The sequence below is a fragment of the Dasypus novemcinctus genome, chromosome X (assembly GCF_030445035.2).
Source record: "Dasypus novemcinctus isolate mDasNov1 chromosome X, mDasNov1.1.hap2, whole genome shotgun sequence".
Classification (NCBI taxonomy): domain Eukaryota; kingdom Metazoa; phylum Chordata; class Mammalia; order Cingulata; family Dasypodidae; genus Dasypus; species Dasypus novemcinctus.
In genome coordinates, this window is record NC_080704.1 from 52165900 (window position 1) to 52192806 (window position 26907).

Here is a 26907-nt window from a genome sequence, read left to right on the forward strand (position 1 = left end):
ATAGATTGTTATAAAATAACATCTAGAAAATAACCATCCTATAAACAGAAAATATAAACATTAGTTCTAGTTTGTCTCCATTGACAGTTGAATATATCTTTTGCATTTCAAAGCTTAAAGCAATTCTCACTTAATATCTATATGAATCTCTTCCTGCAATTTCTAGTGCTTATGTGTATCTCCTTTATTGCTATCGAAAAGTTTGGTTATCCTTCTGCTTTTCAGATTATTTTATGAGAACGTATCATGGGCCAAACAGTAAATGTTTTGTCACTGACAAACAACTAAAATGAAATTAAATTTTATTCTTTTATATTGTTTGCTGCTTGGGAGGGGCATGAGGTAGGAACAGTAGAGTCAAGTAAGAGGAAGAATTAACTTTGCATATAAAGTTATAATTAATTGATACTGGAACTATAATACCATAGTTTGGCCAGTAGCATTACTTTAAAAGCTATTTGAGTTTAAATTGAGAATTTAAAATACCTTCTGATGTATGTTGTAGCTTCTGTTACTTTTCATTATTTTTTGACAGTTGTTTTAAAACTATTTAGCTTTTATCCTAGTTCTGACTTAAACTAAAGCAAAAATTGCATCTTTTTCATATTTTTTTTATTCTTTTTGTGTTGTCTGTTGGCTTCTTATTGGTGGCAGCATTTTCCTTAGTGGCCTATCAGCATAGTGACTACTGTATTTAATCCTAACTGCTTTACAAGACTCTTATATGTCAGTAACTTAAAACCATGTTGGATGAGCTCTAAATCCAACAAATTCTTCTAAAGCATATAACAAGGTTCCTGAATTTCTAAAATTTGCTTTCCTTTAGAAATTTTAGAGTTTTATATTATTTTTGTCTATAAGTTACACTATCATTCACTTTAACTCTGGGCCTAAAGAAAATAGGAGTGTTTTACTATCCAGATTAAATGCTACATTGGACTATTCTCAGGCATGGTACTTTGGCTGGCCTCCAATTTCTACTGCGTTCTACCTGCTCCCTACTTGGCTGTTGAGGCATTCTCTCCTGTTTCCTAGATAATGCTGCTGCTACTCTGCTGGTAGACTTAGAACAGTTGCTAGAAAATGGGGGAAATTTTAGAGGTCCAAAACTTAACATCACAGGAGGTGAATGGGACCTAAGGATGTTCTGGAGGAATACTGTTGGAAAGAGTTTCATGGAGCTATGGTTTTGATCCCCAAGTTATAAATAATATACAGTAGCAGTTATTTTAAGTTTTCATTAATAAAGTCTTGTGCTATCACCATCTAATTGTGTTTCTTAATGTGTTAAAGATTATAATCTTTCATTTCATTTTTGAGGTGTTGTATGCACATTCACTTTAGAGTATTTTTGTTTGGGTTTTTAATTTTTATTTTTTTCACTTTAGGTACATTCTTACAGCTTGATTTTCAGCTTTTAATTCTTACAGGCAATATTATCATTGTATATAGCTAAATTCATCAAAGCACCATAGACCCCTGGGGTTTGCTTGAGTTATTTCAGTAATTCTAGGACTCAGTTTATTAATGAAGAGATTGGGGGCATGGGGCTCTGATAAATTGGAGTTAAAAATCTGAAGAAAAAGTCAGGATGATATAATGATAGGTATAATATTGTTATGTTGTTTGTCATTGTGTTCCATGATGAGTAGCCTGCACTAGACAGAAGTCCAGAACTCAGAGAAGGAGAGAGTGACATAGGCACAAGTTGCTTCATAGGGAAAGATAATTAAAAATGTTGATTGGTTCACCTACAGAGAGGACTCTTTTTTGTTTCTCTACCAAATGATGTGGGTAAACCTGAAAATATATTAAGTCAGTATTTTAAATAATTGGCCAAGTCGTAATTTCTTCCTCCTCTACTTTGCTCAGGGAAAGGATTTCAAAATGGGAGAAAGGGGGTTCAAAATGGGATAATCTCTTAATTCTTTCCAGCATCTACTTTCTTCAGCTTCAACTCCTTTCTCCACTTTGACTTGTTATAGTAAAGTTTCATTATTTGACTAGTAGTGTTACGAAAAGTGTTAGGCACTTACATGGTCAGGTGATAAAGTCTATTTCTGTTATTCACAGCCCTGCTCTTTGCATTATAATTGATAAGTATATTTTAAGTGGGAAGAAAAGCCTATGCTGCTGTATATATAACTACATAGATCAGTTCTTTTAGGTAAATTCCTATTTGTTTCTGGCTCTACATTAATAAGTAGGTAGTGTTTGAAACATAGTATGAAACTGCTAGATATAATATATTTTTCCTGAGTACCCTCTTATTTTCACATACATAGTTTTCATAGTAATAGTTCTCTTTAATCTGGCCCTTGCTTGGTTCACCTTGGTATTTTGATGATCGTTGCCATACATTAGAAGGCAGTTACAACACCTTTTCTTATTTTATCATTTAAAATAGTCATTGCAACATTTAAGTATTTGAATCAATATCAGCTTCCTTGGTCATGTCTCACCTTTGTCTTTTCTACTTTAAAATATAGGCAGATACATTTTCTGTTATTTTACTTTTCTGTTTATCCCTTCATTATTGTTATTGTTACTGTTATTGGTACAGAGCTGTAGAAATGATAGAGGCAGAATTCTACTACTTTGTCAAACCCTGTTTTCTAGTCTCATCTCCCAATGCCCAGAATATTATAGAAGTTTAAATTTTGATGCCACATTTAATTAGCATGAGATATTCTTTTATAGTAGTCAGTTTTTTAAAAAAATCGATTTTATTGATACATATTCATAAAGCATATAATCGATCCAAAGTGTACAATCAGTAGTATTTTGTATATAATAAGAGTTGTGCATTCATCACTTTGATCAATATTTTTTTTTTTTTAAAGATTTATTTTTATTTATTTAATTCCCCTCCCCTCCCCCGGTTGTCTGTTTTCTGTGTCTTTTTGCTGCGTCTTGTTTCTTTGTCCGCTTCTGTTGTCGTCAGCGGCACGGGAAGTGTGAAGTGTGGGCGTCGCCATTCCTCGGCAGGCTGCTCCCTCCTTCGCCCTGGGCGGCTCTCCTTATGGGTGCACTCCTTGCACGTGGGGCTCCCCTACGCGGGGGACACCCCTGTGTGGCACGGCACTCCTTGCGCGCATCAGCACTGCGCATGGGCCAGCTCCACACGGGTCAAGGAGGCCCGGGGCTTGAACCGCGGACCTCCCATGTGGTAGACGGACGCCCTAACCACTGGGCCAAAGTCCGTTTCCCACTTTGATCAATATTAGAGCATTTTCATTAATCCAATAATTACCCAAAAAAACACAAAAAAAACTCCTTAATAATCACCTCTCAATCTCTCCTTTCCCTGCCATACTAGCTGCAATTCTGTTTCCACCTTTCTAATTTATTTGTATTTATATTTTGTGTAGATGGAATCAAACAATACATAGTACCTTTTGTCTAATTGTGTAGTATTTTTGCTTGATAGTAACATCTTGAATAGCACATTTTTAATACTTGGTCCATATTTTCAAATTTCTTAAAATATTAATAACTTACTTTACATTAATCTGCTCTGGAAAACAAATATTTTGTATTCAATCACATTTTATTTACAATCTAAAGGCGAAGATTTAGACATATCAGCATGAAAATCAATGATTACTTATGTGGATATTGTGATTATTCAATCTTGCATTGGTTTAATGATAATACTTGAATTGTTTCTTTACCAGTCTCAGGTATTTTATACTTAATAAAAGCAAAATTTCTATGCAGTTTATAAATTAGTGTCAATTTCACACCAAAATTTAAAAGATTAAATGTGTCATGTCTTTCTTTAAATATGTGGGTGAAAATTCAGTTAGGTAGAATAGTCATTTGTGTAAACTTTGAGCTTATTTGATAGTTAAACTTAAAATTCTAGTTTAATAAATATTCTTACATTTGTTTATAAAACATATAACTTAATTCATTTCTTTGGAACCTGCCACAAACTCTTGTTTTTATTTGGAGTTATAATTGGGAAAATTAGGAAAGTGACATACCCATGGTGCTATTTAGTATGGCATCTCAAAAGTCTGGAGTAGTTGAATTTCAAACTTTAGTTTTAATTAGTGCCAACCAAAAAGGGCTGGTTTGCACAATTTTCCTGGTGTATCAAAAACAGCAAAATAATGAAAATTATTTTTGTTTCAGCTTGTGTTATTCTATAATTTGTTATGAAAAACAAATAATTTCTTCTTAAACACAGCTACTAATTGTTTAACTGCCCACAATAATTACAATTTTCAAATTCTTATCTTAAATTTTAATACCTTAAGAGTACTTGGTATTTTAATACATTGATTATTTTTGAGCTCATAATAATTGAGTGAGCTCTAAAATTATATCCTGCTGGTTTTATGAGTTGGGTAGAAAATTTAAGAGATTGGAAATATCTTCCTTTTATATTTACACTAAAAGAATTATTGTGTGGGAATAATTCTGTATTTTAAAAATTTATAGATTAACATATAATACCTTCATTAAAGAGGAATAATCCAAATACTAGTAAGTAATAATTATATACAGTATCAGAATAGATAGCATCTATATCTGTCTTTAAAAACTGGCATAATTTTGCTGTAAAATTAGTAGATTGGGGTTTTGCTGACATTTTTTACTGAAAGTTACACAGGAAATTCTCTTCAGATTTCAAAAAAAAAAGAAGAAAAGATCTTTTCATGTTTGATAGATGTCACAAAGTTATTCTGGTTGTAATTGCTAAGGTGAGACATAGGAAGAAGGACTTTGTTATTATTTCTTCAATGGAAAATCTAAGAATCAAGATGTTTTTGCTGAAGTTAATAATTGTTCTTATTTATGTCCTGAAGAATCTAAATCTCACGGACTGAGTGTATTCATCCATATGTCTCATGATTTAATTAGGATTTAATTCAGGATTTCCCCCTGATTTTTTAATAAATGTACAGTTGATTTATTCTCCCTTCTTTTTTTAAGGAATCTAGGTAAAAATGGCTTGTCTAACAGTAGCATTTTGTTGGATAAATGTCCGCCTCCAAGACCACCATCTTCACCATACCCTCCCTTGCCAAAGGACAAGTTGAATCCACCTACACCTAGTATTTATGTGAGTCTGAATTGACTAACTAGAAAAATAAAGCCTCTGTTTGCTCTTACCTGTCTTTTAAAAGATCTTTCCTTAAATCAATAAGGATGCCCTTTAGGAAATATTAAAATTATTGGCAGCAGCTTGAATATTTGGGGGAAAAGATTTCGTAATAACATTTTTAAAATGCCTTCTCAGCTGTTTAGTATATAAGAGTAGCATGAAGTACTTCTTCATATCCCAATTTTGAGCAGTATTAGGCAGAAGTTACCTAAAAGTATAACTTTTTTTGAGTAAACTGCATTCTAAGGCTAAATTGTATCTCCTACTAGTTGTACGGAAACTTCACCATTCATTCCATTTAATGCATTGACCAAAAAAAGAATATCATCTATTGTGAGTGAGAATGGTAAAATGTGTCAGTAGATGTATATCATTAATAAACTTAATAGTTTATTTAAAACAACTCGAATTGGCTATTTTTAATTTACAGTAACTTAGACATCTGATACAGGAGGTTTATAAATCAAAGCAACTTTAAAAAAAAAATTTATGTTTTTCCCAAATAAATCCTCCTATCCCCTTTCCTTCTATCTTCCACTTCTAGCCCAAACAACAACAAAATAAACTATGAAGTTTAGGGTAATTACTTAGCCAGAGTGATCTTGCATCAGTAAAATGATTCTAGAGTTTGTTTTTGTAGATTTGGCCCTTTTTGCCCTCTAGAGTCCAAATGCTGCCATATTAATCCTCCCTCCAAATAATATTTATTGATCCCTTATCATGTAAGGGAGGTTCTGAAATAGAGGTGGAATAAGCCTTTTAAAAGAGGTTTGAGGGAAAAGATACAAAATTAAGATTTGTCTTTTATGGATCTTTAGCCTGCTTTCATTTTGATAATATTTTTCAAAACTCTATTTTGAAGTTTTATTTAAATTTTTTTCTCCCTCATACTTTGTTCCATTATATAACAACAGGAATATCAATGCATAATGCATTATTTATTTACAATGTGATAAATGAATATGATTTTGGGCATAATATTTAAACAAGAGTCCCATTTTTCTGAGCTCTAACCATGCATTTTAATTTTACAGTTGGAAAATAAACGCGATGCTTTCTTTCCTCCATTACATCAATTTTGTACAAATCCAAACAATCCTGTTACAGTAATACGTGGCCTTGCTGGAGCTCTTAAGTTAGGTAAGCTTTAGATTTAATAAAAATAAATTATATGTTCATTTTACACTTTTAACTTTTAAAAACACTGGCAGAAATTCATTGTGATTTTTGATATTTTTCAGTTCTTCATGTTTTCATTTTAGTATTTTCCTGACTTGAAATATATGTGCATGTGTATCACTTCTGTAATCCATGATGTCGATATAAAATGATACTGGTTATTGACAATTTGTGATTTTTAAATTTAGCCTTTATTTTGGCCTAATTATGCAGTTATGATTTACATCAACTGATGAAATTTTAAATATAAAATATACATGAAATTTGAAATACTGTAGCCCCTTGGGTGTTTCCTGGCATCTCCAAAAATTAAATAAGTAAAACTTCAGTCCCTGGACCCTTGATTCTGTGTATGTTGGGGTGGCATGATGATTAGCTCTAGGGCTTCAGTATATTAGTTGTGCAAACCTGGAACTGAGGGTGTGCAGAGGCCCTGGTTGGTATTTAGGGGAACTGGATGGAACTGATAAAGTACTTCCCTTTTTTTTTTTTCCTCAAAAAAATTCACTTGAAAAAATAATATTCCAAATAAAAATTTTTTATTTATTAACTACATTTATTTATTTATGAAGACCTGGGCCTTTTCTCTACCAAAACTTTGGTAGAAGCTAACAATGAACATATGGTAGAAGTGAGGACACAGTTGTTGCAGCCAGCAGATGAAAACTGGGATCCCACTGGAACGAAGAAAATCTGGCATTGTGAAAGTAATAGATCTCATACTACAATTGCTAAATATGCACAGTACCAGGCCTCCTCATTCCAGGAATCACTGAGAGTAAGTATTTACTTCCTGAAGATCATTTTAGGGTTTTAAAGATTATTTTAGAGTTTTGAAAGGGCACGTTACTTTTGTAAACATCTGGTTATTTTATGGATATATAAAATACTCTGTTAAGTGCTATCCAGTTTGTTCTTACTAAAGTTTAAGTGCACCTATGGGTTGATATTGTTATGAGAAAACAGAGTTACTGTGTAGTGAAATGCCTCCTCATTTTCTGGAATGTTTCTATTTAGAGCATGGTTTCTTACTCTCAGCACTGCTGACATTTTGGGCTGCACTGTGACATTTTGGGCTGGATAATTCTTAGTTATGGAGAGCTGTCCTATATGAAGTAGTATCCTTGGCCTCTACCCACTAGATGCCAGTAGCACCAACCCAACTCCTCAGAGCCCTGTGTGATAATCAAGAATGTCTCCAGACATTGCCAAATGTCCCCTGGTGACAAAAATCACCCCCAGTTGAAAAACACTGATATAGAGGGATTAATTTAGTCTCAGATTTACTTTATGCTTGCAGAATCCCTGGTCTTACCCCCCCACCCGCTTTTTTTCTTCTCTGATGAGTATTATCTGATAGATAATACCTCCAGGAAATCTTAGTGTTCTCCCAATCTCAGACTGTGAGAGAAAACTGAGGGAGAGGCAGAAATTATTCAAAATATATGGAAAATTTAAAGCAAAAAACATTGAATAATAATCAGAGAATTGTTATTAAAAGACCCAGTAGGACCTTTTGGCAGTGAAGCATTACTCGAGTCCTCTAACACCATGAGAACTTTCTGAATTCTTCTACAAAGTGAATAAAACAACCACAGAAATTAGATTATTAAATGTATTACTCATACATTTGACTGTACTAAGTTGTTTTTTTCCCCCTCATGTTCTACAGCTGAAACTTATAAGTATTTGAAAGGCTTTGTTCATTAGATTTGCTTATCTTTGAAAAATGTTTAAAATTATGCCCTGTGTTCACTTTTTTAATCAAAGTGGCATCTATATTTGTAAATTGAGTATTTGCTTTCCTTGCTGCCACTCCCATATGCTATAAAGAAATTCATCTAATAAAAACTGTCCTGTAACTTTTATGACTTACATAAACTCATTGTTCATTTAAATCTCTGTAGTTGAAACTTTTGAGATACTTAAACTATGTGGTAAAGTATGGTCTGAATATAGAATAGTAAGCAGCTATCAAAGATCATCAAAGAAAAACTTGAAAGAGATGAAAAGTCAGTAGAATAAAATGCAGAGTATTTAAGTAGGAAGGGATCCATAAACAAAGAGAGGATGGTTTTTAGTGTGCTTTCAGGCATGGAACATTATATGTGAAAAATTTAAGAAATATTTAGAAACTATACATTTAAAGAGAGGCAAAAATGTAATTATTGCCAACTCAGAAATCTTAGGACAGTATTAAGAGATACTGTGTCTGAGACAGAAGAATTGTAAATAATATTTACATTAAAAAGCACCTATATCTATCCAGCACTTAATTTCCTTAATAATGTTGTATTTTATTATTCATGTATAATTAATTGTGGCAAAAAAATTTAACCCAGGAAGAACAGCCTCCATGTATCATAATGAAGAATGGAGAGCATCTTACTTTCTACCTTTTATAAATATGTAGTTATGTACACATTCATGTACTTTTGTTGTTTAGTAAATTGTTGTGTTGCTTTGTCACCTTGCCATTAGTAACCAACATTGGTACTTCTTAGGCCTGAACTTTCCTTAACTTTTCTCTTTTTTTTTAATATGGGGCAAGTACAAAAATCTGTTGAGTTTTTTTTTTCTTTGTAGCATAATCTTTTTTTCCCTGATAAAATGCCATTTCTTAGCTATTGCTGTTTGTTTTATTTTTCATTTCTCCCCCCAAATACTCCTGACATGATTTCAAATGAAATTTACCTATCTTTTGGAAATTTACTGGACCACAGTAAATGTAAAATGTATACATGTTTTAACTTTGTGGCTGGTAGAGGAGATTGAGTACCATGCCAGTGAGCTTTGGCTTTTCTTGGGTCTTTATTCAGTGTGGTCTTTGAAGCAATTTTCATATGAAGACCTAAAGAAACTTAGTTTCAAAACATAGATAATACCATTTCAATGTAAATTTGATTTTTTTTCCAGTTGTATGATGGAAATAGTAGCCTGTTATAGAATTCTAAACTGAAATACTTTTTGCTTAATCTGTAGGAAGAAAATGAGAAAAGAAGTCACCATAAAGACCACTCAGATAGTGAATCTACATCTTCAGATAAGTAAGTAATTTTTAATGTCCACTTAGTATTTCTGTTTAAAGTGTTTTTATTATTGTTGTTTAATATTGTCTCTCTCTGTCGAAGTTCCGGGAGGAGGAGGAAAGGACCCTTTAAAACCATAAAGTTTGGGACCAACATTGACCTGTCTGATGACAAAAAGTAAGTCCTTATTAGTTGTATTTCCACGAACTGACACAAAGAAGTATCCAAGACTGGAAATTGTCTACAGTTTCATCTTCTATTTTGTCCTTTGTCATTTTTCTTTTCAATTAGACATGTTATCTTCAGCTAAATTGTTTTTTGCTAGGTTTTACAATTAGATTTTACTTAAGGCCCTTGTACAATTATTTTATGAAGACCCCAACTATATGCTAATTATACAATTATAAAATACAATTATAAAAATAGTACATTTTCCCCTTCGTTTACTTAGTCCATAATTTTTATGCTGCTTTTGAGTAATTGCTATTTGTTAGGAATTTTTCTTGGGAAAAATGCAAACATTGCAGAATTTCATATCTGTAAAAGTAAAATATTTATAGATTTGTGTTTTGTTTTCTTAATCAGAACACACGGTTTTGAAGAAATGCTTAATTTCCACAAATATTTGTAGCAGGGTTTCACTCTTAAATTGCTTGCTATTTTATTGCAGGTGGAAGTTGCAGCTACATGAGCTGACTAAACTTCCTGCTTTTGTGCGTGTGGTATCAGCAGGAAATCTTCTAAGCCACGTTGGTCATACCATACTGGGCATGAACACAGTTCAGCTATACATGAAAGTTCCAGGGAGTAGAACACCAGGTACTTTTATGAACTAACATATCTTACATAGTTGAAAAACAAATTTTTTTTTTTTAAAGATTTATTTATTTCGCTGCGTGTTCTTGTTTGTCCGCTTCTGTCGTTGTCAGCTGCATGGGAATCTGTGTTTCTTTTCATTTCGTCATCTTGTTGTGTCAGCTCTCCGTGTGTGCAGCACCATTCCTGGGCAGGCTGCACTTTCTTTCGCACTGGGCTGCGCTCCTTACGGGGCACATTCCTTGCGTGTGGGGCTCCTCTACGCGGGGGACACCCCTGCGTGGCACGGCACTCCTTGTGCGCATCAGCACTGCGCATGGGCCAGCTCCACACGGGTCAAGGAGGCCCGGGGTTTGAACCGCAGACCTCCCATGTGGTAGACGGACGCCCTAACCACTGGGCCAAGTCCATTTCCCTAGAAAAAACAAAATTAATCAAAATGTGAAACATGTATAGAGAATTAGATTCTTTCCATTTACAATGAATAAAACTGAAATACTGTTCCTATTAAAATATTAGTCTCTTTAACTAGACTCAGACTATTAAGAATTTTTTCCTTTGCATTCTCTTTTTTAAAAAATATAATAGCCCTGGAATGATGATAATATTAATTTAATCTGGAAAGGGATCATTGGAGCACTCCTGGAGAAATAAAGACTTTCTGGCCCAGAGACTCTGTTGTTGATCCCATCTACTATACTACAAAGTGTGGCAGAGTCCAGTAGTTTCTAAACTTTTCTTTTTTTCAACCACAATCATAGTAAGAAATAAATTTTATATCACAATCTATTGTACATATATGTATATTAAAAATGTTTCATGGAATAATATATTTTCTCATCTGTTCCATTCTCTTTTATTTAAAAAAGAAATTTTAGGTCACAGTCCAAAAATCAGGTTGCAACTCACAGTTTAAAAAACATATGATGATAATGAGACATTACTTGACTCATCCTGGTCTGTATGTCACTACTAACTAGACTTGTGATTTCTGGCAAGTCCCATTCCTTCTCCGGGTCTTTTCCTTCATTTATAAAATGAATTACATTGGCTTTAGACTTCATATTCATCCAATACCAGAATACCATCTTCTTTGTGTGGTCCCTTGAATTAATATGGAATTTCCACAGTGATGCTCTAAGTAATTAACAATTGCTACCATCCAGGCATTGATCAGTTGGGAAACACACTGATGACAACCATTTCTGCTGTACTGATGCATATCACCCTCAGGTGTTCTGTTTGTTTGTGCAGCAGACATGGTTTGAAAACCAGACGGTTTCCATCTTTATTACCTTCCTACTGAATCATAGTGAAAAAATTGTTTCAAAATAGGGTTAAGATTGCTTCCTAGGTAATGAAAGTCAGTGTTTTCATTAGAAATTCCTGGTAAGCTTTTAAAATGTATATAATTGATTAATCTCTGGGGATGTTGGGATCCAGATATCAGTATATTTGTTTAAAAAGCTTCGCAGGGAATTTTACTGTACAGCCAGGATTAGAACCATTAGGTTGTGGTATTTATCTTCAGGACATTGAAACCCAATTCTGTGATATTTTATCTAAGATAAAGTAGAAAAAGTTCTCGACCAAATGGCTGGAGACCTATGTTCTGGACCCTACTCTGTCCTTAAACACCTACATAAATATTGTCATTAGAGCTCTCTTTAGTTAATTGTCCTTATGTAATATTGGACTAGACCTATTAAAATTCATTTAAGTTGGGAATATCTTCTATCCAATTTTAATTATTTTATACAAATAATATCCTCAAATCAAAAAGAAATGCCCTTTTTCATTACAAATTTAGGGAAAAAGCAAACTTCATAGATTTACGTGTTTGTCACTTGTGCCTAAGGTGTTTTGGAGTTTTTGTTTGTTTTTATGCCATTAGTTTTCTTACAGTGCCCTATGGAACCTTAAGGAATTCTCTAAGGGTAGTGCTGTCCACTAGAAATAAAATACAAGCAAATATATGATTTTAAATTGTCTAGTAGCCATATTATATAAAGGAAAAAGAAATATGTGAAACTAATTTTAATAAATATTTTAACCCAGTGTTTTCAAAATATTATCGTTTCAACCTCTAATCAGAATAAGAATTATTGACATTTTTCAGTTTTTTAGTACTAAGTCTTTGAAATCTACTGTGTACTTTGCAGTTACTGCCCATCTCAATTCACACTAGCCACATTTCAAGTGCACAAATGCCACATATTAATAACTATGGTATTAGACAGCATAGTCTTAAAAGAAATGTTGTATAGTTTAATTAGTTCAGTTCAATTTGAGAAACATTATTTTGATTACCTCTTTATGGAGCAACACTTTGTTCTTGGAGTTACACACATAAATGTGATACCCGATATAATGATGTTGACATTTAGACATGTATGTTCTAAACTATACAGATTCTCTCAGAGATTTTTACTTGGATGGTGAGGTCCCACCATTTAGAGTTTATTTATAGTCCATGCCATGAGTGATTCCAACCATCTACCTGTGTAGGAAACAGACTTATATAACTCAGGGTGTTACATTTTTATTGTTATTACTGAGATAAAATTCACATAATTTAATTAAACTTAACCATTTTAAAGTGTCAATAAAAATTAGCGCATTTATAGTTGTTGTGCATCCATCACATCTATCTAGTTATAAGACATTTTCCTCACCCGAGAAAGGAAAACCTTTATTCCCTAGACAGTCACTCCCTGCTCTCCCCTCTTACCAGCCTCTGGTAACCACTAGTCTGCTTTCTGTCTGTATGGATTTACCCATTCTGCATGTTTCATATAAATGGAATCATACATGTGCCCTTTTGTGTCTGGCTTTCTTCCCTTAGCATGTTTTCAAGGTTCATCTGTGTTGTCGCATGAATCAGAACTTAATTCCTTTTTATTGCTAAATAATATTTTCCTTTGTTATGGATATATCATGTTTTGTTTATTCATTCATTCCTTGATGGACATTTAGGTTGTTACCACCTTTTGGTTACTGTGAATAGTCTGCTATGAACATTCATGTACAAGTATTTTATTTTTATATATTTTTCTTTATTAGAGAAGTTTGTAGGTTTATAGAACAATCCTGCATAAAAGACAAGATTCCCATAAACAAGTATTTTTTAATACCTGTTTCTTATTCTTTTGAGTGTATACCTAGGAATGGAATTGCTAGATCATTTGGTAATTCTATGTTTAACTTTTTGAGGAACTTCCAGACTTTTCCACAGCAGCTGCACCATTTACATTTTCTCCACGTCCTCATTAACACTAGTTTTCCTTTTTTTTTTTTAAACTCATAACCATCCTAGTAAATGTGAAAAGGTATCTCATTGTGGTTTTGCTTTACATTTCCCTAATGACTAATGACGTTGAACATTTTGTGCTTGTTGGCCATTTGTGTATCTTCTTTGGTGAAATGTCTATTCAAGTCTTTGTACATTTTTTAATTGAATTTTCGTCTTTGTTAAGAGTTTTAATATATATTCTAGATAATAAACCCTTATATATATGAATTATAAATATTTTCCCCATTCTGTAGGTTTTCTTTTCACTATCTGGTGTCCTTTGCACAAAATATTTAAGTTTTTATGAATTCCAGTTTATCTGGTTTTTTTCCTTTTCTTTCGGACTTTGCTTTTGGTGTCATGTCTAAGAAATCATTGCCAAATCCAAGGTCATGAAAACTTACCCCTGTTTTCTTCTGAGAGTTTTATGGTTTTAGTTCTCTTATATTTAGGTCTTTTATCTATTAATCTTTGATTAATTTTTTTTTTAAAGATTTATTTATTTAATTTCCCCCCTTCCCCTGGTTGTCTGTTCTTGGTGTCTATTCGCTGCGCGTCTTGTTTCTTTGTCTGCTTCTGTTGTCATCAGCGGCACGGGAAGTGTGGGCGGCGCCATTCCTGGCAGGCTGCTCTTTCTTTTCACGCTGGGCGGCTTTCCTCACGGGCGCACTCCTTGCGCGTGGGGCTCCCCCACGCGGGGGACACCCTTGCGTGGCACGGCACTCCTTGCGCGCATCGGCACTGCGCAGGGCCAGCTCCACACGGGTCAAGGAGGCCCGGGGTTTGAACCGCGGACCTCCCATATGGTAGACGGACGCCCTAACCACTGGGCCAAAGTCCGTTTCCCTTTGATTAATTTTTTATATAGTGTAGGGGTCCACTTTCATTCTTTAGCATATGTTTATCCAGTTCTCCTAGCAACATTTCTTGAAAAGACTCTCCTTTCTCCTGGTTTTCTCACTCTACTTGAAAATACACTCACCAAGGTTCATCTGTTTGTTTCTGGATTCTGAATTCTATTCCATTGGTCTGTATGTCTATATGCCAGTACCACACTGTTCTGATTACTGTTGCTTTTAGTAAAATTTAAAATCAAGAAGGTATGAGTCTTCTGGCTTTATTTGTCAAGATTTTTTTGGGTGTATGTGGGTCGACTTTTTCATTTCTGTGAAAATGACTATTGGGATTTTAATAGAGATTCTATTGAATCTATACATAGCTTTAGAGACTTCTGCCATCTTTATAGTATTAAGTCTTCCAGTCCATGAAAACAGACTATCTTTCCATTTATTTAGACCTTTAATATCCTTTAGCAATGTTTTATAGTTCTCAGCATTTGAGTCTTGTACCCCGTTGGTTAAATTTATTCCTTGGTGCTTTATTCTTTTTGATGCTACTATAAATGGAACTGTTTTCTTAATTTCCTTATGGGATTACTTATTGCTGGTGTATAGAAAGACAACTGGTTTTTGCATGTAGATGTTGTATCCTGCAATTTCATTTGCTTGTTTATTAGCTCTAATGAGTTTTTTGTTTGGTTTTTGTTCTTGGTGTATGGATATATATTTTTAAAATTTTCTATACATAAGATCATGTCATCTGTGAATATGGTTTTCCTTCTTTAATATTTGGAAGCCATTTATTTATTTATGCATGCATGCATGCATGCATGCTTGATTGCACTGGGTAGAACATCCAATACAGTGTTGACTAGGAAGTGGTGAGAGTAGGCATCTTGATCTTGTTCCTGATCTAAAGAAGAAAGTTTCGGTGTTGTACCATTGCGTGTGATGTTAGCTGTGGGTTTTTCCATATATGCCCTTTATCATGTTGAGAAAGTTCTCTTCTAGTCCTAGTATGTTAAGTGCTTTTATCAAGAGTGGTTGTTGGATTTTATCAAATGCTTTTTCCACATCAGTTGAGGTGAGTGTGGGTGTTTTCCCTTCATTCTGTGAACATGGTATATCACATTGATCAATGTTCATATGTTGAACCACTCTTATACTGCTGAATTTGGTTTGCATGGAATATCCTTTGTCATTCTTTTACTTTCAGCTTATTTCTCTTTGGATATAATGTCTTTTGTAAACAACCTATAGTTGGATCATGTTTTTTTATTCTGCCACTCTGCCTTTTAATTGGAGACTTTAATCTGTTTACACTTAAATTACGGATACAGAATGGCTTTTTTTTTTTTTTGCCATTTTGCTATTTGCAACAACCTAGTTTGAAGTGATATTAGGTTAGTTTCAATAGTGTACAAAAATTCTGCTTCTGTGTACCTGACCCTCCCCATTATATTGTTAATGTCACAGATTGCACCTTTGTATTTTGTCTGGCCATTATAGATTATATTGTTTCATGTATTTGTCTTTTAAGTCATATAGGGAAAAAAGAACTACAAACCAAAAATATAATATAGACTTTTATGTGCCTATATAGTTCTCTTTCCCAGTGCTCTTTATTTCTTCACATGGCTTCAAGTTACTGTCTAGTGTACTTTGATCTTCTTTAGCAGTTCTTGTCAGGGCTGGTCTATTAGCAATGAATATCTCAGCTTTCGTTAATCTGGGAATGTCTTAATTTCACTTTCATTTTTGAAGAATACTTTTGTTAGATACAGAATTCCTAGTTGACATTTTATTTTTTTTTCTTGCACCACTCTAAATGTGATTTCCCTGTCTTCCAACCTCAACTCTGCTGTTAAATGTTATCGAGGATCTTTGTACATGACAATTTGCTTCTCTCTTGCTGCTTTCATGATTGTCTCTTTGTCTTTGTCTTTCAATAGTTTCTTTGTGTCTCAGTGTGGCTCTCCATGAGTTTTTAGCCTTCTTAGAGTTTGTCAAGCATCTTGGACGTGTAGATTCATGTCATATCAAATTGTGCAGTTTTTTATCATTATTTCTTGAAATATTCTTTTTGTATCTTTCTCTTGCTCCTCCTCTTCTGGACTCCCATGAATATGGTGGCAGCTTTTATTGTGCTCCACATGTTTCTTAGGCTCTGTCCATTTTTTTTCTTTTCTTTTGTATTGATTTTTTATTTTGTCCATTTTTCTTCATTCTTTCCTCTTCTCATACTGCATAATAGCAATTGTCCTATCTTCATGTATGTTGATTCTTCTACATGCTCAAATCTGTTGAACCCTGTAGTGAATTTTCCATTTCAGTTATTGTCCTTTTCAGCTCCAAAATTTCTATTTGGTTCTCTTTAATAACTCCTGTCTCTTCATTGATATTCTCTCTTTGTTGTGACCTTGTTCTCCTGGTTCCCTTTATTTCTTTGTCCATGGTTTGCTTTAGCTCTTAGCGTATTTCCATTCTTTTTCAGGTATAGTTTCTATTATTTTTCTGTAAGTGGACCATACTTTCTTGTTTCTTTGCATAGATCGTAATTTTTGTTGAAAACTAGCCATTTTGAATATTTTTGTAGTAACTCTATTCTTTGTCATGTCTTTTCTCTGAAGTCTATTTCTCCTGGGTAAGCATTCATGTGGTTGCTGTAAACCTTTGAGTATTTCCCAGAATTCTGATAAGATTGATGCTGACAGTTTTTGCCACATTTGGTGTTTCTGGAGAGAGATGGATCTCCAGAACTCCCTACTTGCCATTTTTTCTGATGTGACTCCCTGGGGCCAGCTATGTTTTGAAAACCAGACCTCTTACTTTTTTTACCAACTTTTTAATGCTGCTTGTGAAAAATGGGGATTAGTTCCCAAAGAAGAAATGATGATGATATCAATAATAACTAATATTTATTGTTTACCATGTATTAGACACTGTTAAGGCATTCATTATTTCGTTCATTCTTTAAAACAACCCAGTGATTTATAGGAATTGTTGGAAACTGAGGCAGGAAGGTTTAGCGACTTGCCCAGGTTCACATAATGACTAAGCCAAGGAGCTGCACTCCAGAGCCCAACCTCTTAACCACAATTTGTACTGCTTTCTAAAGAAGCCCGTAAGGAATAAATTAGGAGTTGACCCCACTCAGTTCTAAAACCAGATAAATACAACAATGTCAGAAATCTGATGAAAATTACTGGAGCCTTCCCTATTGGATATTTCTAACATTTCATTTCTAAAGACAAATGTGCTGATGTTTTGTTTTTGTTTTTTTTTTCCTTTCACATTACAGGTCATCAAGAAAATAACAACTTCTGTTCAGTTAACATAAATATTGGCCCAGGTGACTGTGAGTGGTTTGTTGTTCCAGAAGGTTACTGGGGTGTTCTGAATGACTTCTGTGAAAAGTAGGTTTCCGAACTAAATTTTCCTAAAACATAATTATTAGAAAGCAGTAATTGTAAAGGACAAGCTGAATTTCCTAGTGGATGTAGCCAGTTTTCACTTAGCATGCAACAGAAAATTAATTTTAAATGTTTTTGTTCTAAACCTATTATTTTGTGTTATTGAGAATATTGTAAGAAAGATGCCATGAAACCACTCTCTGCAGTTTCATGAATTTAGGATAGAACATTTGAGTTGTTCATTAGGCTTATTTTTAAAATTTATGCATAAATACTTTCATTTGAAACGTGTGTATTCCAAGGAAAATTGTTTTATTATAAATGATTTTAGAAATGGAGGGAATTCTCCTGTGATCACCCTAATTGGTTCTTAATAACTCAAGTTTGAACATTTTATCCTTAGTCATATCATCTTGAAATAAATCCTTTTTAAAGCTACATTAGGGGAGTGGCTATAGCTCAAGTGGTTGAGTGCCTGCTTTCCATATACAAGTTTCTGGTTTAACCTCCCATACCTCCTAAAAAAACAACAAAATAACTACATTAGCAACTTTTCCTATAAAAGAATTTTATAAACTGTTATTAACTACTTCAGATTTTGTTTCTCCAGAAGAAAAAACTCACAGTAGTGGAAGTGGTCTTTTTTTAAAGATCCTAGAAATAGCCTTCACTTTATATCTGTGTCTTGTATTAAAGGGTGCCTTGGAATTGATTTCACTGTTTAATTTTTTGTCCAGATGAAGCCTTATTCACTTCCTTTAAAAAAAAAAACAAAACACTCCATTAAGTGAGCACCTGATGTTTTCAGTTAGTAACAACACTAGAAAATTATTATGGTATAAAAATATAAAAATGCAGAAACATAAATTATACATACATAAGGTATAATTAACCCCCCAAGCTCGATAAAGACAACCACCTACTACCTAAAACGTTTACATGTGAGACTACTTTGCAAACTAATTATATGCATATTCCACATACTAATTTATAATATTCTACTTTGGCTTAAAGAATCTTTGATTAAAGCATTTGATTTAATAAGAAGTGCATCATCATTGAAAAAATACATATTAATCCAAAATGTTTCTATAAGCAAACAAGAGATAATCTCCTTTTACTGTCTTCAATATTTAACATATAGATTTCCTTAACTTCATAAGAAAGCCAAAGCTGTAGAATTTTTAAATATATGATGAAATAACCTGATCTACTTTGATCTGTACTTACTACTTTTATGGACCAAAAAGTAGCAGAGAAGGAAGAGAGTCATGTGGAAATCTCCAGTTGGCTACAGAGAGATTTTTTTCCCTTAAACTTTGAGATGGTAGTATAATTGTTGCAACTACAGTACAGTGATCTTCATTATTTCTGAGTAGGGTTTGGCTGTTTTTAGGGTTACCTTTCTTTCCTATCCAAATGGAGAGGTATCTTAAGAACAAAGATAACTAGAATACACAGATGATGTCTGAAAGCTTGAGCTAGAGGCTAATAAAACATCGCTTTAGTATGAAGGGATAGCTAAATTTTGCAAAGTTGCAGAAATGGTAGTTGCTACCTCAGCATTTCACTGTAAGTTTGTTTCACATAAGGATTGTTGCTTCTTATATTGACCATATCTATAATTTACTTTATGGCCTTAAATAATATCTGTCTTGAAATAACCATTCTTTTGCATATAGGATATAAAGGATGCATGTGGGTTTTTTTTTGTAAATTTGATAGTTCTGACTTGGTTGTTATTTGGTCTTTCTTGCTTGCTTTTCGATAGAAAGTTTCTCTACTTTTATGATGGTAGTGCAATGCATGAGTGAAATAGGGGCAGGATTTGTGTGAATGTAGCCAGTTTTTGTTTTTTAGGCAACTTTTTCTAGAATGTATCTACTTAGACTTAAAGAGTAAAGCAATCCTTATCCTTTGCAATTAGGCTAACACTGTTACTCTGTTTTAGACTTGTCTCAAGCCTTATTTTTTAGGGGGAAGAAAATAAAGGAAGAGATAGTTTCTGGATCTGGGGTTGGCAAACTTATTCTGTAAATGGCCAGGTAATACACATATCTTTTAGGTTTTGTGCTTCATATGGTTTCTGTCTCAACTGTGTAGCTGTAGCACAAAAGTGGTTACAGATGATACATGAATGTGAACTAGCGGTGCTATGTGCCAGTAAACTTTTATTTACCAAAACAGGCAGTAAACTCAGTTTGACTTATGGGCCATAGTTTGCCAACCCCTGATCTAGACAAAAGACTAAATTCAAACCACTAAAAACAGTTTCAAGGTACCCTTTACTATATATACTTTAGCACAAGAAACAAAGTGATGAAGGCTATTTCTTAGAGCTTAAAGAAATATTTCCACTATGCAAGTTCTCCCCAATATAATGAAATCTGTAGTAGTAGTAACTTGAATCTTATTAAATTCTTCTATAAGAGAAGTTGCTAATGTAGTTTAAAAAAAAATACTATATCATGATGGAGACTAATAAGCTAGATTTTAATATAAAATCTTAGTAATCTATAGAATGTTTCCAAAATGTATAAGTGGTAATGGTAGTGATTATGATTATTTGTGCGTGTGAGTATTCATTTTTGACAGTTTTTTCAACTGCATGGTTTTAATCAACCAGTCATCAAAAATGTATAGAAAAAAAATAAAAATAAAAAAACTGTAGAGACCAACATCCATCTCCTTTGTTTGTCTTGCTTAGGATTCAAAACAGCAATAGAGGTGATTTCTGTTTCCTGCTTACCCTCAGAAATTGGGGGAATTGCCTTTACTTATATCTGCCATACTGTTCTTGTTTATGGTTTAAATGACTTGATGTCATCTCTACCTTCTATTTACCTTTTAGGGATTCTTCAGTTGTCCAGGGAGAAAGGTTCAATCAAAATAATCTTTATTGAGATGAAATTAAAAGTTAATGTGTTACTAAAATTAGCTTTGGATTGTACTTGGTTCTTTGAAAAATCAATTTAGGTAATAATGCTAATTTTGGATAAGCCATCTAATACTTAGCTGTAATTAATTTTACTCTTAAATACAGTAGCTCTTACTGAACGAGCAATTAAATTTCAATGAAATTAAACTTTTGACATTATCTTCCAATCTTATAAAAAGCTTATTAAAACACATGATCCATTTGCATTATTTGTTCTTATTTCAGAAATAATTTGAATTTCCTAATGGGTTCTTGGTGGCCCAACCTTGAAGATCTTTATGAAGCAAATGTTCCAGTATATAGGTTTATTCAGCGACCTGGAGATTTGGTCTGGATTAATGCAGGCACTGTGCATTGGGTTCAGGCTATTGGCTGGTGCAACAACATTGCTTGGAATGTTGGTCCACTTACAGGTATTTTAAAGAATATGCTAAAAAAGTTTAATTTATAAAGGATTATATCTGAGGTCTACTCTTTTTTTCTTAAAACATAACTTACAATTGGATTTCCATTTGTTACCTTGAATTTAATTTCTCATACTATAAATTAAGATTTTATGCAAGGAGATATTCTTCCAAAATCACAGATCTCAGCAAATAATAAATTTATATCTTTGTATACACAGAAGATATACCTTTAATAATTTTTTTAAGTGCTCAATTTTGTTTTATAAAATAAACCCTTTATGGGAGAAAACAAAGTGATTATTCATTCCAATTTTTCTTTTATCTGGTATGTCTTATGAAGAGCCCTTTTAAGTCAAAAATCTCTTTCAGTTTTGTCTCCCTTAAGGCAGTATACACTTAAGGTTAAGAATATGGCCTTTGGAGCCAGAGGGACCTGGGTTAGGTCCAGGACCTGGCTCTTGCAACTTGGGCAAGTTATTTAATCTCTCTGAACCTCAATTTCTTCATCTGCATAAAGGGGATAATAAAATTAATAAAGTGATTTTAAAGATTAAATGAGATAATGTATAAAAATAGCTCAGCACAGTGCCTGGCACATAATAAGCACTCTTTCCATGATTGCTATTATTATTACCATAATTATCCTTAAAAAAAAAAAAATTTTTTTTTTGTAGTGTTTTGAGGTTTTCAGAATTGGTATCAAAGTTATCACCTGAGAGGGTGATAATGGTTTTCTTCATATCTTTTGGTACTTTGAGTTGCTTTATAACTTTTTTTTTTTTCCTAGCCTGCCAGTATAAATTGGCAGTGGAACGGTACGAATGGAACAAATTGCAAAGTGTGAAGTCAATAGTACCCATGGTTCATCTTTCCTGGAATATGGCACGAAATATCAAGGTCTCAGATCCAAAGCTTTTTGAAATGATTAAGTAAGTGCTTTCTAAAACTGCTGTAGTCCCTCTTTTTTGGGGGAGTGTTAACTATTTCAGTACTTTTTTTCCCCATAGAATTATGTTGATATCAAAATATGTTGATATCAAAATAAAATGGTCCAGGAGTCTTAGTAAAATGTAATACAAGAATCCACATGTTAAAAATACTTTCCCTTCCAATATCTCAAACAAAGAGGAACAAAAGTATAAATGATTCTAAACCAGTAGATTCACAAGCATGCACTTCTTCCCCATGACCCTTTGAACCACCTGATTTCCCAGAACTTTAGTTTTAATATTGAAAGTCTGCCTTTATTAACAAGGGAAGAGAGTGGTATCACAAAATAATTGCTGGTTCAGAGAAATTAGAATTTAATAGATTTTACTAAAATGGTAAAAATCCTGATTATTTTAATTAAATTATCCACGTTATAATTGTCCCTTTTCTTAGTGTTTTAAATACTTCATACAAGTTATAAAAATTTTTATGTACTGTCCTAATTTAAATATGTACATCCTAGTAGGCTTCTAATTTATCAGCTTTTATCCTAGCTATTTTGTAAATATATTTAGAAGTAATATTAAAACAGTGATATATATAGCAGTGTTTCCCTAAACTGTGTTTTCTACCACTACTGTCCCTAGCCCCCCAAAAATGGGAGGTTCTGGTCAAAGAAATATGGGAAATGATGGAGTAAATAAAGATGTTTGTTTGTTTGTTTGTTTTTAAGTGAAGTGTTTCATAGTCTCTGTGTGTTGATTTGTTTTGTGAATGGGAGAGAAGGATATAATGTACAATACTTCCCAAACTTATTTGACCAGTTTTTTGGGGGAGAAGGATTAGTCTTCAAAAATTCATTTTGGAATATGCTGCTTTATACTCACTGATAGAGTAAGTTTGTTTAAGTCTTTGTTAAAATAATATTTATGTTAAGTATTTTTCCTGCAAGAATATTAATTTGGTCAACGTGTTGTTTTTAAAAATGCTGTCTTTTGAAAGTAATCCTGGCTGATTAAAATGATTTCAAATCTAAATCCAAAATTTTATTCTAACAAAAATTGTGTGGCCAAGGTGACATGCCTATTAATTATCTTATGACAGTGCTTTATTAGTTGCATTATTTTGTCTAGTTCTAGGCAAAAAGTATAAGGGGAAGGTAACAAAATCCAAATTACAGCAAGCAATGTTATAAATCCTTTAAAACATTCAATACTAGGCACCATACTCTCTCTATAAATATAACTGGGAGAGGGGTGCTGTCTTATCCTATTATGTCTCAAAATGTTACTTTGCTCTGAATAGCGGAGTGTTACTTTTGGGAAGATATTTAGGGAAATGGATGTGGTCAACCAATTGGGCTCCCATCTACCATTTAGGAGGTCCAGGTTCATTGCCAAGGGCCTCCTGGTGAGGGCAAGCTGGCCCATGCGAAAATGCCGCCCCACGCAGGAGCGCCGCCCCGCACAGGAGTGCCAGCGAACACAGAGAGCTGGTACAGCAAGATGACATAACAAAACACAGAGGAGAGAAAATAAGAAGACGTAGCGGAATGGGGGAGCTGAGGTGGTGCAAGAGAGTAATCGCCTCTCTCCCACTCCAGAAGGTCCCAGGATTGGTTCCCGGAGCCACCTAATGAGAATACAAGCAGACACAGAAGAACATACAGCGAATGGAACAGAGAACAGACAGTGGGGGAGGGGAATAAATAAAACCTTAAAAAAAAAAGTTATCTAAAGTCCCTGAATATGTTTAGTAAGTTAGAGGTAGGCATAAAGATTACCTAAAGGTAAAGGGATGGCACAGTACAGAAGTCAAGTTACCTTTAGTGAGAACCATTATTTTTCTTCACTTTGCCAATAAAACCTAACAACCAAATACATTGGAATCACCTTATTCCATTTTGGAAAGATAAGGATTTTATCATTGGAAAGGAGTTTAAATGTCATTTAGTTAAATCTCCTACGCAATGCAGTAATCCCTACTATAGCATCCATAATTTGTAGTCACCTAGCAATTTCTTGAACATTCTCATTGCCTTACTATAATTCTTGAAAGTTCTTTAAAATTCAACCTAAAATCTGTCATTTGGTCCTATTTCCCTAAATATATTTGGGGTTTATACAAAATTAATTACATTCAACAAGTGTTTGAGAACCAACTCTATGCCAGACATTGTTCTAGGCACAACCGATCCCCACCCTCAGGGGGACTTAACCTCTAGTGGAGCATGACAGGCACATCCCCAACCAGATAAATAAATTAACTGAGAAGTGATGCAAGGAAGAGAAAATAGAATAGAATTGCAGGGATGAGTGCAACAGGAGTGCTACTTTTGAAGTGGTCAGGGAAGGTGTTTGAGCAGATAACTTCTGTGTTTAGATAGAATAATGAGATGGAGTGAACCAGGCAAAGATCTAGGGATAGACCGTTTCAGGTCCAGAGAACAAATATAGGCTGAATTGGGAACAACTGTTTTGCCTGCTTATGGGACAAAAAGGCCAGTGTGTTTATAGCCAAATTCAGGAAAGAAAGAGTGGTATCATTAAGCCCAGTGAAGTGAGCAGGAACAATATCATAGGTGGACTTTTAGACCTTCTCATAGGTGAGAAGTTTATATGTTCTGTGTGCTACAGGTCTCGGAAGATTTTAAGCAGGAGAGGGACAGGGGACAGGTTCTGATTTAAACTTTAAGAAAATGAATCTAGTTGCTTTTTGGAGAATGGATTGCAAGGAGCCAAGTGAGATGTAGGGAGGATAATTAGACAATTGCAACAGTATAGACCAATCTGGACAAAGATTTACCAGTGGAGGTGGAGAGAGGGATCAAACTAGGGACTGCTGTGGACCTAAAGCTCAGCAATCTTGCTCATTGATTAGAATGTGGGGTAAGAGGGAAAAAGGAATCAAGGAAAGATAGTTGTCCTATTCTGTTCTTCTTTTTACCTGGTCTGCATTAATTTAAACATCTCTCACCTCTTATCTTCATAACTCCCATACTACTAGATTTCCTTCTAGTTTATCAGTGTCCTTAATATTCGAAATTCTGGGCCTTGACACTTGCACTATCTTTGTTATGAAAGTTGTCTCATGTTGAAATTGGACACAAAATTGAGGTGTTCTCTACTTAAAATTACTGGTTGATACTGTTGTTCCCCATACTTTCCTCATATGATTGTTTTTGTCTATGTACTTATCTGCACTTCATTTTACCCTGCATTACAAAATATCCAATCATTTCAATCTTGATTGTATTCCTCATTATATTATGAATTCTGCTTCCAGCTTGAATTGTACTGAGGTATGATTAGCAAGCTCTTTTTGTTATTACATTGAAAACATTAACCAGAACAAGTCCAGACCCTTAGGTCTTTCTTGCTTCATAAGCTTCCTTTTTAAAATATAGTCATTCAGCCTTTGCTAAAAAGGTACTTGTCACCAGCCAACATTGCTGCCTTTTTTTTTCATTTAATGAATTTTTGCTGACTGTGTGCACTGAGCTAGGTCCTGTCTTCGAGTAAAAGATAGTGATATAAACAAATAAATAGAAAATAATGCAGTGACAGATCCACTGGATTCTTTCTTGCCCATAGAGTCAGAGAAGTCTTTTAAGCTGTGCATTCTGGGGAGAAGGATAATTGTGTGAATTTGTGTGATGGGTGAAGATGTGGAGGTAGAGAGAATAGAGAGCAACAGCTTCTAAAGCCTTCTTTAAGACCAAATTGTTATATAATCAGGAAGATACCTCATCATCCATAAAATACAGTGTACATACTTACCATGTCTCCTTAAGTCCAACAGGTAGATTTTCCTCTAGTGAAAGAATAAATTCCCTTTCTTTAGTTGGGCACCAGACAAAATAGTTGACTTATATGTGGAAAAGTTGTATGAAAAAACCGTGTCTTCAACCACTAAAGAATGGTAAGCGGCTGTGAGTCTCAGAGGAACTCAGACTACCTAGAGAAATAGCGGATGCATACTCACCCAAGTAATCTTCTTTTCCTCCAGCTCCCTCATTATCTCCCCACTACCTGACTGACTTCCCTCCCTACTATGTATTTCCATGAGCTTAAATGTGTATATGGTCTAACTCTACTATGTGTTTGTTGACAACAATTGGTACATTCTGGCTTGAGCACAATAATAGAATAAGAAATAGTTGTGAAAGTTGGTTAGTGGCAGAGCATGCTTTTTCTGTTGGAGTGCTTTTGGTGGGTTTTTAATTCAGTGATCTAATTTGAGGGTCATAAAGACCTTTCTAGCAGTTAAAATAAATAGGATAAGTTTTTGGTTGGTAAGGGAGAGAATGAATCAAAGACCCTTTGTGTTTTCAAGTCTGGGTGCTAGACAGTTTAGTAATAATGCTAGTTAATAAACTGAGCTTGGTACCAGGCCAAATCACTAAGCAAAGTGCTTCACAGACTGTATCCCAATTAATCCTCACAACATCCTGAGATCACCCAATTGGTTAGAGACAGGAATTCAATCCATATTATGTCTTAGGTGAACGCACTCAAATGTATCTATGGGATATGACTTCGTTTGGGAGCAGTAGCAAGTTTGAGGAGCCAGTGAAATAGTTGGATAGAAGTACTTAGAAAAGGCTGTAGGAAATACAGAACTTCTGAGAGTAATGGAAGCAGGAGTTGGCTGACTGGTGGTATGTGAGTGTCTTGAGGGGAACAGGAGATAAATTGGGGCTCTATCTGGGGGAATACTTTTTATTTAAAAAACAGTAAAAAGGGGATGCTGGCATGGAAAGTGTATTGCTGCAGGTACAGAGTGTCCTTTTCCACAAGTGTAGTTTGCTGTAAAATTGTTGTACCCATACCAGTGGCTTTGGTTTGTTCTGGCTTTGATCTGTGCCAATTCTTAATAAATACTTCTCCCTTGCCATTCCTTCCCTCTGCTTTGCGTCAGATATGTATAGCCCCAAGGATTTTCTTCA

General features: G+C 34.1%; 1 protein-coding gene across 11 annotated transcripts in view; it reads left to right on the forward strand.

Moving 5' to 3' along the window:
* The window catches only part of KDM6A (lysine demethylase 6A), a 274310-nt gene that overhangs the window by 233847 nt on the left and 13556 nt on the right, over positions 1-26907 (forward strand). For 8 of the 11 annotated variants that reach the window (XM_058290960.1, XM_058290966.1, XM_058290965.1 and 5 more), the window contains 9 exons: positions 4945-5074; positions 6151-6256; positions 6868-7073; positions 9278-9342; positions 9427-9501; positions 9995-10143; positions 17573-17687; positions 20848-21035; positions 21817-21958. In XM_058290960.1, the coding sequence (XP_058146943.1) occupies positions 4945-5074; positions 6151-6256; positions 6868-7073; positions 9278-9342; positions 9427-9501; positions 9995-10143; positions 17573-17687; positions 20848-21035; positions 21817-21958 (1176 nt within the window). The remainder of the gene's footprint in view (positions 1-4944; positions 5075-6150; positions 6257-6867; positions 7074-9277; positions 9343-9426; positions 9502-9994; positions 10144-17572; positions 17688-20847; positions 21036-21816; positions 21959-26907) is intronic. The other 3 variants (XR_011647989.1, XR_011647990.1, XR_011647991.1) reach the window with 1 other exon arrangement.